Genomic DNA, 18,939 nt, shown 5'->3' with positions numbered 1-18,939 from the left:
TTTTAAAAAATCTATTCTAATTGCATAGGAGAAAGAACACAAACATTAAACACTGACCACAGATATTTATCATGGTATGATTAAGCACAAAGCTCTACTCCAGGAAATTCCTTAGAGAAGCTAACATAATGTAGGAGACTGTTTTTCGTAAAGAAAGTTAATACATCTCTAAAACATGTATGCTGCCTCTTTCTTGGCTCCAGGTAGATCCACAGCTGTTAGCTAAGGTGGAAATGATTTCTTTTGTCAGTAATAGCTAAAAACATTAAATGCTGAAAGTAATAGAACATAATATATGTTTTGTTGCAGATGTTTTTAATGCCCATATAAATAACGAAGGACAGACAATGCAGAACTATGGGTCTCGAGGAGTATTCTAATAGAAACTTTAGATGAAGGGAATAATTGCATTTTAAATACTTCTTCAGATTTACCTAAAAATGAAATCTAAGGCTTCTAACCTTATCATAAATTAAAGGCAATTATTTCATGTACCTTTTCATGTCTGGAAATTCCTTTACTGCTTCTTCTGTCTATGCTAAAGTAGTTAAGGTTGGAACATGAAGAAACTCTTCTAATGGTGGAAGCATATCAGAATCTACATGGGCTTGGTGGGAGAAATGGGACTCAAAGCAAATAAAGTCAGTGCCTTATAAGATACTTGCAATCTCAATATTTAATTGCTCTGATCTACTTACTCTTTGTTTTGCTATTTCCATTTTTATCTCATGCATGTTTAGTGCCCAGATCCATCATGCAAACAGGACTTGTTGGCCTACCTGGAACAGATTAAATTCTACTCTCACCAGCTGAAAATCTGCAGTCAAGTTAAAGCTGAGATCCAGAACCTGGGAGGAGAGCTCATCATGTCAGCGGTGAGTACTGCCCCAGACTTATCCCATCACATGTGGAAGATGCTTGAAACAAAGAAGCTACACCCCACCTTACCCCACCAAATCTTTTAGGGCCATGTAGGTTAGAAAAAACTCAACTGGAGTATATAAAATTGCATGAAACTAAACTAGCAAGAAATCTTGCCAGATTTCTTAAAGAAATGTTAAGTCAGTATAGTTTGTCTTTATTTACTTCAGAGATTTTTACAGTGAATCAGGTTTTGTAAGCCCCTTGTATGAGAAATGGATGTGAATTTAGAGCATGGTTTTCTGAATTGAATCCTATAATTTTTTATAAAAATAAGTGCATATGTAATTGCAAATCAATGAAATAATTGCTTTATTACTATTAATTAATATTTGCTTTCTCATTACTCATTTTTATATCATAGAAATTCAGGTCTTGAAAACTGTTATCTCCAGATGTAATTGTAGCAGTAGAATATGATAGAATGTAAATAGGTTTAGAGGGACCTTCATAAATTCTTTGGTGACCCTGAGTTTCAAATTGCTATAAAATGAACATGGTAGAAATAATGTCTACTTTTTCTACTCATCTTTTAATAACAGTAGATCATTTCTCTAGAGTGGGTATGGTAATAAAATAATATTTGATGTCTATATTGGATTCAGTTATCAGTGACTTTGAGAAGGACATGGACCAAGATTATAAATTTGAGTTAAAGTGAAACATCATGAACATTCTAGGAACTTATATTCATGAGGACAAATTTTTTAAAATGATAGCATACATATAAATGTGTAAGTCTGGGAGCCCTTTAGCCAGACTTTGGTCTTTTCCCCAATGAACTAACATTTTTCAAAAGAACATAGTTGCAAAAACAAAAGCAAAGGGAATTCCTCGGCAGTCCAGTGGTTAAGACTCTGCACTTTCACTGCCAAGGACCCAGGTTCAATCCCTGGTCAGGGAACTAAATCCCGCGATCTGCGCAGTTGGCTTAAAAAAAAAAAGAAAGCAAAGAATTACCATCAGGGGTAGATGGCTGGGAACTAATCCTTACTGACTATCTCTTGCCTATATTTTGTCTCATTTAATCTTCACAATAACATGCCAGATAGATTGTTTAGTTGTTTGTTTTATGTTCTTTAAAACTTGAAAAAAAAGAAATTTAGAAAGGTTAAATAGCTTCCCCAAGTTTCTAGTAGTAAATATCAGACCTGGGGTTTACCTTCAGAGGTCTTGCCTTTTCTGTTCAGGTGGACAGGCTTGAATCTATGATGAAACTGAAAACCAAAAATCAAAAGTGAATAATTAGGAAATTGTGTCTAAGTAATTATTAGAGATAAAAAATTAGTTTCCTTGATATTCAAATTTTGCAAAAACAGTAATGCAAACCAACATAACCTGTGCTATATTGGTTCCCTATCATTTTTCAAAGGAAAATGCATTTTAAGTAGTCACTGTCTATCCACACAGAAATGTGTGTGGGTATATGAATGCGTGTGTGACTACATGTATGCATATATACAAACAGAATGCATATACGTATATAAACATTTTAAAATATTGTATCTTTATTTTGGATTATTAGACACTCAGTCTTCATTTTCTCACTTAACATTATACTACTTTATATTTTTAAAATTCATTTATTTTATTTATTTATTTTTGGCTGTGTTGGGTCCCCTTTGCTGCGCACGGACTTTCTCTAGTTGCAGCGAACAGGGGCTACTCTTTGTTGCGGTGCACGGGCTTCTCATTGCAGTGGCTTCTCTTGTTGCAGAGCATGGGCTTTAGGCGTGTGGGCTTCAGTAGTTGTGGCATGCGGGCTGAGTAGTTGTGGCTCTGGGCTCTAGAGTGTAGGCTCAGTAGCTGTGGCACACAGGCTTAGTTGCTCCGGCATATGGGATCTTCCCGGACCAGGGCTCGAACCCGTGTCCCCTGCATTGGCAAGTGGATTCTTAACCACTGCGCCACCAGGAAAGTCCCCATTATACTACTTTAAATGTGTAAAAAATATATTTTTTTGTAGACCCAAGCCTGTCATCTGTTTACTTTTCTCAATTTCACACACTCACCATCATTCACAAGGTCTAAGTCCATATGAATTTTCTTTTCCAATTATATATTTACCTCTTCATGTTGCCTGAAGCTAAGCTTTCAAAAATGTTGATAGAAGTTCGGCCTATACATTATGTTAAAATGTATTACTGTTAATTGTCCCTCCAAATATAATTTCCTCCAGATGTACAAATTGAGTTTTTATCCCTTCCTGTTTGATATGACGATTCAAATTCATGAACTTTACATATTTTACAGATAGATTAAGCATGAGCTATTTAGAATCCAGGATTTACAATTTAAAAGCTGTCATTATATAAAATGAAGAATAGCATTGCAAATCCAAAGCTATTTTGTCATCATTTCACCCACAATTTTCCATTAGAAAAAATAAATCTGAAGAAAGAGAGCATGTCATGCACCCTTTTACATGCCGTACTGCCATCTGCTTGCAGGTAGATCCTCGAAAGCTTTTAAAATGCATTTAATTTGTGTGTGCCAAAGCACAATTGCTTTATTCTCTCTGTGATCCTGAGTTCTCATCTTCTTTCTTCTTTAAATTGAGAAGAAGTTCTAATCTAAGCCATCATTTTTCTATGAGGTCTTTTGAAAAGTAATAAACCTGATTGTAAAGCAGGGAAGCCCATTAAAAATTACAGAAATTTGGTATTCAAAACTACACTTTTCAAAGTTTGCATTCCAAAATCAGGTTCATGAAACATTACTTTTAACAAATATATTTGGTTAGAAAGAAATAGGTATGAATGGAATGCATTTCTGGAGTGAATGGGCAGAATGTATTCTGGGTCTGGAGTGTCAGGGTTTAGGATAAAGAAGATGTGTTCATAACATAAAGGAATTTGAAATCATTCTCATAATAGACCATTTAATTAAAATAATTTTCCAATGATTCTTATGTCTATCTGCAAGCATTTAGCCTGAAGTTACATATTTTATTTATAACGAAACCAAAGTGTAGTTAGTCCAAAACTCCAGCCGTGAGTTGAGCATCCTCTCAGTACCAGGCATCTGAGAACATCTGGGAGATGCAAAGCCTCCTTTAAGATCCTCAAATGTGTGCAAAATTAAGGTACATAAAATATACCTAGATATAAAAAAATGACTTCAAAATAATGTAATAGGCCATATGATAGTTGAATGAACAAAAGCATATGGTAAAAGGTGAAGGAATAATTAATTCCACTGATGTGGCAAGTGAACAAGAGAAAGCTCCAGAAAGTGGTTTGACTCTAATTTGGTCCTTGATTAATAGGTAAAAAAACAAAACAAAACAAAAAAGCTGTATATTTATGAGGGAAGGAGGGGAAAAGGATTTGAGTTAGATAGAACAACTGAAGTAGAAAGATAGAAATAGGGAAAGATAAGGATTTTTATGGAAATAACAAACAGTCTGAAGTGATTGCAAACAACTGTACTTGGTCTGTTGGTGTGTGTTAAGGGGGGTGGGAAATAGAAGAGAAGCTTTAAATGAAACTGAGGCTGTTTCAAAAGGATCACTAACAACATTTCAACTTTATCCTATAGGCAATTGAGAGTAATTGAAAAAGTTGAAGTTTGAAACGGGCATAAACCGATATATGAATTCGGAAGTTAACATTTTTTTAAAGAGTTCATACCTAACCTTTTATTTTATTTTTATTGAAGTATAGTTGATTTATAATATTATATTTGTTTCAGGTGTACAACATAGTGGTTCAATGTTCTTATAGATTATACGCTATTTAAAGTTATTATAAAATGATGGTTATATTTCTATGTGCTGTGCAATATATCCTTGCATCTTTTTTTTTTTATTGAAGTACAGTTGATTTACAATGTTGTGCTAATTTCCACTGTACAGCAAAGTGACTCAGTTATACACATATATATTCTTTTTTTTATATTCTTTTCCATTATGGTTTATCCCAGGAGATTGGATATAGTTCCCTGTGCTATACATAAGGACCTTGTTGTCTATCCATTCTAAATGTAATAGTTTGCATCTAGTAACCCCATATTCCCAGTCCATCCCTCTCCATCTCTCCCTCCCCCTTGGCAACCACAAGTCTGTTCTCTATGTCTGTGAGTCTGTTTCTGTTTCATAGATAGGTTCATTTGTGTCATATTTTAGATTCCACATATAAGTGATATCATATGGTATTTGTCTTTCTCTTTCTGACTTACTTCCCTTTGTAAGATAATTTCTTGTTGCATCTGTCTTGCTGCAAATGGCATTATTTTGTTCTTTTTAATGGCTGAATAGTATTCCATTGTATATATGTACCACATCTTCTTTATCCCTTCATCTGTCGATGGACAGTTAGGTTGTTTCCATGTCTTGGCTATTGTGAATAGTGCTGCAGTGAACATTGGGGTGCATGTATCTTTTTGAATTATAGTTTTGTCTGGGTATATGGCCAGGAGTGGGATTGCTGGATCATATGGTAATTCAATGTTTAGTTTTCTGAGAAACCTCCATACTGTTCTCCACAGTGGCAGTACCAATTTACATTCCCACCAACAGTGTAGGAGGGTTCCCTTTTCTCCATACCCTCTCCAGCATTTGTTATTTGTAGACTTTTTAATGATGGTCATTTTGACCAGTGCGAGGTGGTGCATCACTGTAGTTTTGATTTATATTTGTCTAATAATTAGTGATGTTGACCATCTTTTCACGTGCCTACTGGTCATCTTTATGTCTTCTTTGAAGAAATGTCTATTTAGGTCTTCTGCCCATTTTTGGAAAGGGTTTTTTTTTGTTGTTGAGTTGTAAGAGCTGTTTGTATATTTTGGAAATTAAGCCCTTTAGGTCACATCATTTGCAAATATTTTCTCCCATTCTGTAGGTTGTCTTTTTGTTTTTTTTATGGTTTCCTTTGCTATGCAAAAGCTTGTAAGTTTGATTAGGTCTGATTTGTTTATTTTTGTTTTATTTCTATTGCCTTGGGAGACTCCTCGTATCTTATTTATTTTATACGTAGTAGTTTGTACCTCTTAACACCCTACCTGTATCTTGTCCCTCCCCACTTCACTCTCTCCGATGGTAACCACTAGTTTGGTCTTTATGAGTCTGTTTCTGTTTTGCTATATTTATTCATTTATTTTATTTTTTAGATTCCACATGTATGTAATAGCATACAGTATTTGCCTTTCTCTATCTCACTTATTTCACTAAGCATAATACTTTCTTGGTCTATTCATGTTTTTTTTGCAAATGGCAGAATTTCATTCCTTTTTACTGCCGAATAATATTCCTGTGTGTGTGTTTGTGTTTGTGTGTGTGTGTGTGTGTGTGCATCTGCATGCTACATCTTTATTTTAACAGGGTGGTGATAGATGGAAAGATGAGAGATTGGAAGATAGAAGACTCTTTAGGAATGATTTTTTTTAAAAGTCCAAGAGCATTAACAGTGAGAACCTGGGTTAAGGCAGTCTTGGTGAGAATGGAGATGCATGTATCCTTGCAAGAAAAAATTCTGAGGTAGGAATGATTAGAATCAATGATCTATTGAATTTTAAGGATGAAGACGAAGGAAGAATTAAGACTTACCCCCAATGATTTGAGAGTTGGTAGCTTTCATAGTTAGAAGTGGCATCATTAGCCAAAAGCTATACACAGAAGAAAGAGCAGATCAAGAAGGGTAAGGCAGCTCATTCAGGTTTTAGTCATAAGTGACTTAGTCATAAGCGACTAAGAGGTATCCAAGGAGAAAAGTCTAGAAGTTGGGTATATGGTTTTGGAAATGAGGAGAGAGGTATGAAGGAGAAATAGATGGGATCATCCAGTGAAAGTATGCTGAATAAGACCAAAAATAGCTGAGACAGAGATCCAGAAAGAATGTTTTTCCTACACATGTTATTCTAATGTGCCTGTATCAGACACAGAGACTTAGTTGTAGCTGTTTAAAGAAATTGGGAGTTTACTATCTCAATCAATCAATCCATCCATCCATCCATCCATCCATCCATCCATCCATCCATCCATAATGGGCAGTTCTGAATGTCAGCTTCACAAAGTCATCAGGGAATCAGGCTCTTATGTCTTTCTGCTTTATTATGCTTGGCTTCTGGTTTCCATTTTTATTAGGATCAAAATATGGCTTCTCTAACTCTAGCTATGGCATTTGTATTCCAGACAGTAAAAATGAAGAGACACAGAAGCAAACATTCCTAAATCTTTTTTAAGTCTCTTGCAAATGCTTTCTCTTACATATTATTGCCAAGACTTCAGTTATATGGCTATGTATAACTGCAAAGGACACCACAAAATGTAAAATTTGTTTGTTTGTTTCTGTGTGTTTTAATCTAGGCATGTTGCTTTCCCTATCTAAATCAGAGTTTTGTTTCTACGAAGAGAGAATAGTTATTGGGTGACAACTAGCAATTATACCATATCCCTGTATTAAGACAAAAGTCACAGCAGTACTCATATATATTGTAATTATCTACTTTTTAATACATTTTCTCCTTTAGACTATAAAGTCCATGAATATTTTTGAATGATTGAAGATACAATAGCCAGTAACTAGAAACACAGAAAATTCAGGTTAACTGAGCCTTAAAGCACATATTGGATTTTACATTTATAAGGTATCTTTACATCTTTTCTGAAGCAGGATCAGTAATATGGTGAAAGCAAAAATTAGGCCATAGTGGGCTGAATACTGAGTATGCAGTAAGAGAGAAAAGATGGTAGCTTACACTAGATTTTCCAGCAGTTTGTAGTTGAAAGGAAGGAGAAAGTGGGGGGTGGGGAAGAGACTGAGACAGACTTGGGCAAATGGAATTGCTGGAAGCTTCTTCTTATTACTCTTCCCCCCCCCTTTTTTTTTTTTTTTGGTTAGCATTTTACTTATGTACTTTTTAAATGGTAGTAATTGAGCAAATGTTTAGGTAAAGAGCAAGAACCAGAAAGGAATGAATCTATAAGGATTAAGACTGTAACTGATAGAATAAAATCTTAAACAGGGGAGAAGGAGTGGAATTAGGAAAACAGGTAGAAAGTGTAGATTTGGAAAAAATGAACTTTTCTCCTGAGCAACAGATCCAGATAAATGAAGAGAAATGAGGATATAAAAACATTTAGATACAGATGAATGAGGATATAAAAACATTTAGATACAGTCATTTTGGTAAAATGAGAGCAGTAATTTCCCATTAAGATTAAGACTTGAGTGCTCTATCCACAGTTTTATTTTAGCAAAAGAACAAAGTAAATATGTCCATATATTCAAAGACTTTTCAGTATTGCTTAGAAGAGAAAATAATCGAAGTTAATACCAATGATTTGAGATAGTAATCAGATATACTGTGTGCTAGACATTATTCTACCAGAGCTGAGCTCCAGGACATTGCCTGGATTATGGAAACTAACTCAGCTTCATTTTATGCTTCAGTCACATGAAAAGGAAGCCTTCCAATGGCTATCCTCTCTCACAAAAAGGGGGAATATATAAAAGCTTAATTGAAAAAAATGATAGCAAAACACAGTGAAACCATGTAATTAAACATACTGTTGCAGATCATTTTCCATAGCCTTCTTGACTTATTAATGTACTAATTAGGAACACATTACAAATATAACTCTACGAAGATTAAAATGTACCTGGGTTACCTATGGGCATTCCAATAAATTCTCTGTCAGTTGTTCCTCTAGTGTCCTTAAGCATGGTGCCAAGTGGGGAAGCTATTTTACCTTGTGAAAGGAGTCTTGCTATAAAGAAATAAATATTCTTATATTCTAGCCTGTATATATATATATATATATATATATATATATGAATTTAAGAGAAAAAAATCAAATAATTAAAATGGTTTTAAATTCTTAAAATTACCCTTTCCCAAAGTGTTATGCTTCTAGGCTAGCAATTTTTTATACTACCTCAAGCTGATTAATTACATAATCACCATGTTTTATGCATTTCCTTTAATGTGTTTAATTGTGCTGTCTTACCCTGAGCAGGTGTGCCAAAGCCACAATTTTAAAAATTGGATAAATAATAAAACTACTCAGTCAGGGGGGGAAAGATCAGCAAGATGGAAAATTTGCCAAACAACAGCAATTCAGCTTTAGCTGAAGTCAGGGGGCAGTGCACACTCAACTAGGAATGCTAGGGAACAGTAACAATGCAGCTATTGACTGAAAGAGCCACTAGGGCCTGCAGAACGCACACAATGAATTACATACAGAATGATTTAGTAGGTTAATGTGCTTGCCATGTTAAGACATTAAGGGAATTAGTTAATGAGCTTTCTGAACCTGCTGCAATCATTGGTAGTCATCAAGAACATTGGGAAAACTAAAAGAAGATTTGGAAAATCAACTGGAGTATTTAGAGATTTAAAAAAGGACCAAGAGATGTATGAAATGGAATGGGGAGAGATGAAAGCAATGACGAAGGGGAGAAGGGCGAGGAGAAAAAGTAAAGAGAAGGAAGAAGACACCTGGCCAATAAATTTAACTCTCAAGAATGTTGGGAGTTTTCAGTTTGTTTTTAATGCTGAATAGGAGGCAAATGGAAGTAATAGACCTTAGTAATTCAAAGAATATATTTTAAAAACAAGAAAAGGTGTGGGGGTATTTTCTTTTTTTCTTTTCTTTCTTTTTCTTTTTTTTTTCCTTGCAATGTAGTCAAGTAGTCTATGAAATTCTCTTGGTATTTAGGTAAGCTGATATCACAATGGATTAGATTTTCTTGATTGTGCTATGCATCTGGTTGTAATAACACTTGAAGGAATCTTATAATCTCTTCATGTTATAAGTATCTAACTCGAAGTAGCTTTACAAACAATGAAATAAGTCAAGGACTTTCAGTGACTTGCCTTAGTGCATGACAGTATCTAACAGCAGAGTCAGGGCCAGAATCTGATTCTCAAGTTCTTTACTCCATCACTACTGAAAGTAAGCTCTATAGCGTCCGAGTGGGGTTGGTGGCAAAATGGCAGGAGGTGGTCTTGGTATACTCAGCTGGGATAGTTGCTGTGGATATCAAGAGATAAGGAATTTTTTTTTTAATTGGGGTATAGTTGTTTTACAATGTTGCATTAGTTTCTACTGTACAGCAAAGTGGAGTTCCCTGTGCTATACAGCAGGTCCTTATAAGTTATCTATTTTATACATATTAGTATATATATGTCAATCCCAATCTCCCAAAGATAAGGAATGGTTTTAATAGAAAGATGTGGAAAACACTGACTTGAACACAGTATTAACTGATAAAAATGATGATTTAATGTTCTCAGATTTTTAAGAAAGCCTGACCAGAACATATTCTTCATCTTGAACATGAGAAGTTAACAGGAGGGAAAACTACTGGACTCCAAATTAGGAGACCCAGGTTGTAGTCTAGACCTTAATCTCTTTGGGTTTCTTTATCTATCTCTTAAACTAAGGTTTGGAATTAAATGAGCTCAATGGTTCCTTCCAACTCATAATTTCTGATCTTAGTCTCTTTTGTACTGAATATTTAAATTTCTTTCTCATTCCGTCTTCTGTATATTCTGTGGCTATTTTATTTGTGGTTATCATGGGGATTATGTTTAACATTCCAAAGTTATAACATTTTAACTTGAATTTGTAGCAGCTTAAATTCAATAACATACAAATTATTTTCTCCTTAACAGCTCTATTCTCCACTCCTTTCAGTTGCTGATGCTACAAAATGACATTTTTATACATTGTGTGTCCAAAAACATAAACAAATAAAAATTTTAATGCATTAGTGTCTTAAATTATGTAGAAAACAAAATGTGGAGTTAAAAACCAAAATTACATTCATACTTACTTTTAGACTGATAATTGCTTTTTTAAAAAAATGTTAGCTTCTTAAATCACATGGAAAACAAAAAGTGGAGTTGCACACTATTGTTATAATACTAGCTTTTATAATTGCCCATGCATTTACCTTTACTGAGACTTTTATTTCTTCATACAACTTTGAGTTACTGTCTAGTGCCTTTTCATTTCAACCTGCAGGACCCCTTTTAGCATTTCTTTCAGGGCAGGTCTAATGGTAGTAATGAACTATTTCAGTTTCTGTTCACCTAGGAGTGTCTTAATTTCTCCCTACTTTTGAAGGACAGTATACTGTATATAGTATTCTCAATTGACAGTCTTTCTTTTAGCACCTTGAATATATCATCCCATACCCTCTGGTCTTCAAAGTTTACAGTGAGAAGTCTGATGATTATCTTATTGAGGCTTCCTTGTAGTTGATGGGTTGCTTCTCTCTTGTTGCTTTCAAAATTCTCTTTTTGTCTTTGTCTTTCAACAGTTTGATTATAATGTGTCTTGGAGTGAGTCTCTATGTTCATCCTACTTGGAGTTTACTGAGCTTTTTGGATGTTTATGTTCATGTCTATCATCAAATTTGGGAAGTTTTCAGTCATTATTTCTTTAAATATTCTTTCTGCCCCCTTTTCTCTCTTCCTCCGGGACTCTCACAAATGGTTATGTTGGTCTGTTTGGTAATATATCACAAGTTTGTTAGGCTCTTGTTCACTTTTCTTCAATCTTGTTTCTCTCTGCTTCTCAGACTTGTTCATTTCTTTGTACTATCTTCAAGTCTGCTGATTCTTTCTACTGCCTGCTCAAATTGGCCTCTGAATCCCTTTAGTTAATTTTTCATTTCAGTTACTGTATTTTTCAACTCCAGAGTTTCTTTTTGGCTTCCCTTTATTGATATTTCTGTTTTGTTCATACATCATTTTCTTTCTCCATATCTTTCTCTAGTTCTTTAAGCATCTTTAAACCAGTTGTTTTAAAGTCTTTGTCTAGTAGATCTGCCATCATGTCTTTCCCAGGGACAATTTCTGTTGGTTTATTTTTTTTTTCCTTTGAATAGAACATACTTTCTTATTTCTTTGTATGTTGTGTGCTTCTATGTTGAAAACTAGTCATTTGAATCTAATTTTGCAAATCAGATTCTCCTTCTTCCCCAGGGTTTGCTGTGTATGTGTGTGTTTGCTTTTGGTTTTTTGTGAGGTCTTTTGTTTTGCTTTTTGATTATTGCAGGCTATCTCTGTGTCAGTGATCAGCCTAAAGTGTAACCTGGCAGTCTTCTCAGGTGTTTTATGAGCCTGTGCCTTCCCCTGGCTATGTGCAGTGACTTTCTAATTCCCCATGTATTTGTGGTTGGTTTTGAATGTTCTAATCTTCAATATCTGGCTTCCAAAAGAGGAAAGAAAAAAGAAAAATGAGGGTAAAGAAAGGTGCCCCTAGAAGTCACTTGAGCCAGAGTGAAAAGGGCTTATAACAATGAGGGTAGGTGCAACAATGGCCTCTGCCACTTTGTCTGTACCTTTGTGATGAGAAGCAGCACTCAGGGATAAGATCACAGATTTCTGATATTGAGACAGCATACTTTTTCCACCCTAGCTCTCATAAGTTGCATGCAAGCTACTACAGGAACATGTGCACAGCTGCCTGTCAAGTGGCTGAGGAGTGGGGGATGGATAGCTGCTACGGCGCTAAGAGCTGAAATTGACATAAATTAACCATAATGTACCTTCCAAACCTTCCTCTGGAAGTTGGAAACCTTCAGTAGACTCCAGTGTTCCTAAATAGTTACATAAGTCAGATTGGACAATTGTACAGTACAGTTGTGGTCTGTGAGGGGCGATCGATTTTTGGTGCTTCCTATTTCACTATCTTTCTTATTTCCTTTTGCTCTCACTTTCTCTTCCCAGTTCTTATACAGAATTTTCCTCTAAGCACCAATTGCCAAATTATAATATGACATAGCAAGATGTGTTGTTTTATTTTTATTGGTTTTAAAAGACTGCTACTAGAATTTTGCTTAAACAATATCCATCAGTGAGAATGAGATCAGATGCTTTAGGAGTTACCTGTTAATTTTAGATCTAGAGAAAAGTGAGGGATGTGTATCAAAATGGTGCCATATACTGTCCATAAGTATAGGATTGATTTGACATGGCTTTACTGAGACTGCTGTGGTATCTCTCACAGAACAGCAGTGATCAGTTTTGTGAAATCTTCTTTGTGAAGTTAAGAGATGGAGAGGATAAAACATCTGGATAATGCATATACACACACACAAAAGTTAAGAAGAAAAGAAATGGAGGGGGAAAAGGAAGAAAAATATAAATGTGATGTGAGAGTCTCTACTGTTAAATTTACTTCTTATAATTGTTGCCATGTTCTTATTGTATGTCAAATAGTTCTATATTATTAAAAAGGAAAATATTGGAAGAATTTAAAATTTAATGGAAAAGACTATTTCTGTTTTAGAAAAAAAAAATTAGTTTAATTGTTAACAATCCTTAGAAAAGAAGAGAAGGGACTCATTATTTCTATTGTGTGCTAAACAACCTGAAACACAGAACTTCAAAGAGGTGGGAAGAGAGGCCTTGAAAGCGAGCATGATGTATTTGACAGCTATAGGATGGTGCCAAATTCCCCATTAGACAAAGTGCAGCTAAGGAAAAGAGCAGAGCTGGAGGCAAACATCCTGATGTTCACTTCATCCTGAGTTCAGCTGCAAACCAGGGAGAAAAAGCACAGAAGAAAAGGGGAGAGAAGGAAAAATCAAGGAGCTAAAGATTCTAGGACAGCCAAGTGTTGGTGTCAAAACCCATAAAGGCATGGGCAAAAGCAGACCTGACAGGAGAAGTGAAAAAAAGGCACAAGGCAGTATGGATGGCATTTGCAAAAATAGTCATTTCAGTCTGTGATTCATCTCATGCTGAATTTGTGCCTGTTGATGCAGATTATGAAGTAACAGTAGTTACATTTACAAGATAAAAAGTTCCTGTGAGGGTGTGTTTGTGTATGTGTGTGTGAAATCAATACATTTTCCCCTTTTCTTTTCTATAAATTTATTTATTTACTTTATGTATTTTTGGCTGCATTGGGTCTTTGTTGCAGAGCACAGGCTCTAAGTGCGCAGGCTTCATTAGCTGTGGCATGCGGGCTCAGTAGTTGTGGCTCACGGGCTTATTTGCTCTGCAGCATGTGGGATCTTCCCGGACCAGGGCTCAAACCCGTATCCCCTGCATTGGCAGGCGGATTCTTAACCACTGCACCACCAGGGAAGTCTGACATTTTCCCCTTTTGATTACTAAAGTCTGAATAATATTAATAGCAAATCAATAACTGTTAATCAAAAATACTACACATTGACTTCTGTTTCTGTTTATTCCAGGATTTCTCATCTTTGACACTATTGGCATTTGGGATTTAGGGCTGGATAATTATTTGCTCTGGGGGGGCTGTCCTGTGCATTGTGAAATGTTTAGCAGTATCCCTGCACTCTACCCACTAGATGCCAGTGCCCACCCCATACCCCCTCACTCAGTTGTGATAACCAAAAATGTCTCCAGACACTGCCAAATGCAAAATTGTCCCTGGTTGAGAACTACTGTTCTAAGGGAAGATGAGAACTAAGGGAAATCTGACAGTGCTGCTACTGACGTTGTTACTCCTGCCAGGTGCCTTTACCTGGTAGTTCTCCCATCTTCCAGCTGCTGCAAGCGCTGGCTGCTGACATCTCACAGCTGCTCCCCTCTCTGGAGAATTGTTTTCAGTCAAACAGGAATTGCCCTGTCTGGTTATGTACCACCACCCCCGCATGCCTGGAAGCCTATAGCCAGTGACTGACTTGAGAGGAGGATACAAAAGTCCAGCTTCCTTGCCTCAACATGGAATCAACTCTGCTGTGCAGTTTCACAGCCCCCTATGCAATCAGGCCAAAGCTGGCCTCTGGCTGATACTAGTAATGTTCTTATTTAGCTTTACCCTCACCCACCCTATTCTTCTTTCTTTCTCACCCTTTTCCTGAGAACAGACCTTCAGGAAACCACATGCACAAATTCCTTTCAAGCTCTCTTTGTAGATACCTACTCCAGAGACAAATGATAGCATCACTGTGTCCTTTACTGTCAATTTCTTTGTATATAGAAAAGAGGTGATAGGAGAATTTGCTGAATACACCACTCTTATTGACACATTTGTATATATTCTCTTATCCTCTCAACAGTGCTACAAGTAAACTTGTAAACTTGCCAAATGTTATATGGTTAGTAAGTGATAGAGTGAAAATGTGAATCCAGGCTCTGGTTTCAGAGCTCTTTGTGTCACTCTGCACTAACATATATTTATTCTCACTTTGCTGCCCTGAAACAATATGGAGATGAGTCAACAATCCTTGTTCTCAAGGAATTCAGTTGAAAAAAAAACCAGCAAAAAAGAAAATAAGTTAATTTTAGGAAATGCTAACTCACAAATAGAATTTGTATTCCTCATGCTTCTGAAAAATTTTAGCAGTTTTATAAATCAAGAAAAATATAAGAATTCAACACTAAAACTTAAAACATACTCTAAAGAATATTTTTAAAAAAACAAAGAAATGTGTATTGCCAAGCTTTTGGCTAAATTGCTCTAGAACTGGAAATTAAATAAGTAACTGTATTATATAGTTTTCATTGCTTGATGATAAGCAGCATAGAAATTTCTTTAGGGAGAAAAAGGTTATCAGGCTTTAAATTTAGAAAGAAATGTAGTGTGTGTGGTTATTATTTGAGTAACAATTGATAATGTAATGAATGAGGTCCTAACCTAGGGGTCTGTAAAAGACAGAAATGTTCAGACAGACGTTTCTTAACACTGACCCTCAATAAACCTAAAGTTGCCACATTAAACCTCAATTTACTCAAGGCTTTTCAGCAGGGAGTTATGATAATATGGCCTGGAAATGCTGCTTTCTGATGTTGTAGCTGATGACAAAAATAATGCTCTGACACCCCAAGGGAAACAAGTGCATTAAGTCATCTCTTTGCAATATTAGACGTCTCAGGAAAGTTTCTGGTCAAGGCCTGGGTCACAGACAGTTCATGGTTGAATTTTATGAAAAAGCTCTGTGTTTTTTCCAAAAGGTGCATACAGTTTAGATGTCACTAATACATTGCAAACATTGAGCAAGTACTGTGTATATGTGTGTGTGCTTTCGTGTGTGTGTGTTTATGTGTGTGTGCGTGCACACATGCATGGTATTATTGCTAATGACAAAATTGACATCCTTTTATAAATGTTTTAGGAGCTTCACTTATACTTTCAAGCAGATGTAGAGTACAGATTAACTCCCCTTCTGCACAAAAATAAATCATTTTTAATCTAGCCTCAGATTCTGCATCAAATAGCATAGAAAAGAATATCTATAATGGAAAAAAGAAAGTTAAGGAAGGTTTTTCTAGTCAACAACCCTGAGTTAGTCAGTTTAGGTTAGATTCTGCTGTCATAACAAATGGTTCTCAATTCTCAATGACTTAAAACAACAAAGTTTTTACTTTTTGGTCACTTTTAAGATTGATACAAGTTGTTAGGGAGCTTTCACTTACATAGTTAATCAGAAAAAGGGTTTATGTACTTTCTCAAATCTCACTGTGAGACCTCCAACATCTCTGTACTAGGAAACGAAAGGCTAGAAATGTTGCTCACTGGCTGATAAACACCTTCCAGGAGGGAAATAAAATTCTGCATGTAAGGTCTTAGCATAGTGTTTGGCATATAGCACGTGCTCATTAAATATTAACTGGTGGCAGTAATAGTAGTAGTAGCAGTAGTCATAGTATTAGCTAATATGGGCTAATGATAAGTTTTCATGAAGTGATATTACTTATTGATGTGTTTCATCTAGTTATAAACGTTTATTTCAAATTACATTTAAGGAGAAGCCTAGGAAAATGTTCTCCTTTTAGTGAGATAATTCCTCTGCATATCGTAAGACTGCTTATTGCCCATCCCTTTTTTAGCAGTGGCATTTGATAAGGGCTTTGAGGAAGAATAATTATCTTTGCTTCTGAGCCAAGGTTAGAGTTTGGTCCATGCATGGCTGATGACTATTGGAAGAAAAGTACAGCTTGGGCTATCCTTAACTGCATTCAGCATAAGATAAACGATCTTCAGATAGACATTTGGACTGTAATCTACTTGTTGCCAATGCAAATGGAGACATTTAACTCTTAGACTTTAAGAAAGACTGGGCACAGAAATATTTTTATTCAACATTAGAGTGTTTATGCAAATGTCATATGTTCAGAATTATTCAGTTGCAACACAGAGTAGAACTTAAGCCACCCCAAATTTCAGGGGAATCGTTTTGGCAAGACTAACATTTCTGATAGCATGGGATTTTAAGATGTTGGGCAGAGGACATTAAGTCAATATGTTACAGAAATGCTTAAGAGCAGCACCAAATTAATAAACAAATACATGTTTTAAGCAATAAATGACCAAGATCTGCAGCAAAGAAAGCACTCTGATTTGCATAGTCTGAAGAACTTCACAGAAAATTTCAGCTAAATAATAAAAAAAATTGGAAGAATTTGGTTAGGTGGAAAGAAGAAAAGGTCTATGAAACTGAGCTGAAATTATGAATTGCTCTAAAATGTCAGATAATTTAATAAATGCTAGATAAATAATAAATCAGGAAAGGCATGTCTGGATTAAGATATAGTGTAAGTATAAACCCCTAAACATTTTCCCTGCATAGCATGTGTCTCTCTCTCTCTCTCTGTGTGTGTGTGTGTGTGTGTGTGTGTGTGTGTGCGCGTGAATGAGAATGACAGAAAGACAGAGATAGTAACAGAGACTGACAAGGACAGAGAGAATGAATCATATGACTAGGTCTCATCAAGCTAAAAGATTCTGTGACTCTATGTAGATTTTAGGGAATAAATGGTGGTGTGTGTGTGTGCATGCAAGTATAGCTCATATATGTAAACCATATATGTAACATATGGATGTCTGTGTATGTACATGAAACTGAGTGCTCATTAATGCTAGACATTGCCCTAAATGTTTGAAATGCATTTGCTTTCATAATTTTTAGCAGAAAGAAGTTTTAATTGCTATTTTATAGATATGGAAACTGAAACTTAAAGAGGTTGAACAACTTCTCCAAGACCACAAAGCTGTTAAGAGGCAGGGCAAGACTTAAACCCAGTCCTCTGATTCTAAAGCATAAATAAGTAATACTAAGTTGCCCAGCAATGTGCACTGAAGCTCTAGTGAAAATGGAAAATTGAGCAGATTCGGGGTCCATATCTCAAACTTTGAGCAGATGAGGCACTTCTTTAGGACAAGGTGCTTATTCTTCACCTCTGTGATAATTACAAGAAGAATAATGATAGCAGCAATGATAACTAACATTTATCGAGCTCTTAATAATGACCAGATATTTTAAATCCCTCACATATATTCATTATTTTATATACAAACAATGCTCTGAGGAAAGTCCCACTATTATTTCCATTTTAAAATGAGAAACTAAGGCTCAGAGAGCTTAAGTACAAGGAGGGAGATCTGTCTCTTTCTTCCTCTCTGCCACCTTCATTCTCGCATCTAGGAGGGGCTCTGCTACCCCCAGTGTCCAGTGATGGTAGCTTTGGGGTCACAGAAATAAAATCAGAGTCCTTCTTCATCTTTCCGCCTGTTCACATAATGCTGTCCCATGTTTCCAGCATTGTATTATGAAACAGCCAACCCTGAGTACACTAGAGTCATTCTCATGGTCCTTCACACACTGTCCTTTCTGGAGTAGAACGTGAAACACAGCCCTTTTAGAGCTCAAAAGTATTACACCTATTCTCCATGAGCTCTTCATCAAGTCCGTCCAAGGAAAGGGCATTACCCTAAGGCATTTCTGCACATAGCCAGTCATTAAAGTAAAATTAAAACTAACATGCTGCTGCACGTGTCAATGCCAGACTTTAAAGGCAGCACTAATTACTTATGGTCATGACAACATCTAAGCATTTTTCACAATTGGGCCAACAATAGCCTTTGAACTTTTGTTCATTTCTATGCTTATGTCTTCCCTGTGTCTCACTATATGTATCTGCCTCGTTGTTACTCTACCTTTTTGACGTTTATTTAGTCTCTTTTGAGTTTTAAGCAATTACTGGAGTCTATGAAACAAGCCTCCCCTTTGTACTATTTAATTTAATTAGACCTCTCATTTGAGCTCTTGCTGAGTCAATATTTAATTCCTTGTGTATAACCCTGGG

General features: G+C 35.8%; 1 protein-coding gene across 5 annotated transcripts in view; it reads left to right on the top strand.

Annotated features, from left to right (window-relative positions):
- The window catches only part of CTNNA3 (catenin alpha 3), a 1,737,547-nt gene that overhangs the window by 1,675,514 nt on the left and 43,094 nt on the right, over positions 1-18,939 (top strand). For all 5 annotated transcript variants that reach the window (XM_082408616.1, XM_082408615.1, XM_082408617.1 and 2 more), the window contains one exon: positions 741-875. In XM_082408616.1, coding sequence (XP_082264742.1) covers positions 741-875 — 135 coding nt within the window. The remainder of the gene's footprint in view (positions 1-740; positions 876-18,939) is intronic.

The sequence above is a fragment of the Balaenoptera borealis genome (assembly GCF_965194805.1).
Source record: "Balaenoptera borealis genome assembly, chromosome: 10".
In the NCBI taxonomy this organism is placed as follows: Eukaryota; Metazoa; Chordata; class Mammalia; order Artiodactyla; family Balaenopteridae; genus Balaenoptera; species Balaenoptera borealis.
Note: the sequence above shows the minus strand (reverse complement) of the source record. Positions and strands in the feature narration are given on the sequence as shown.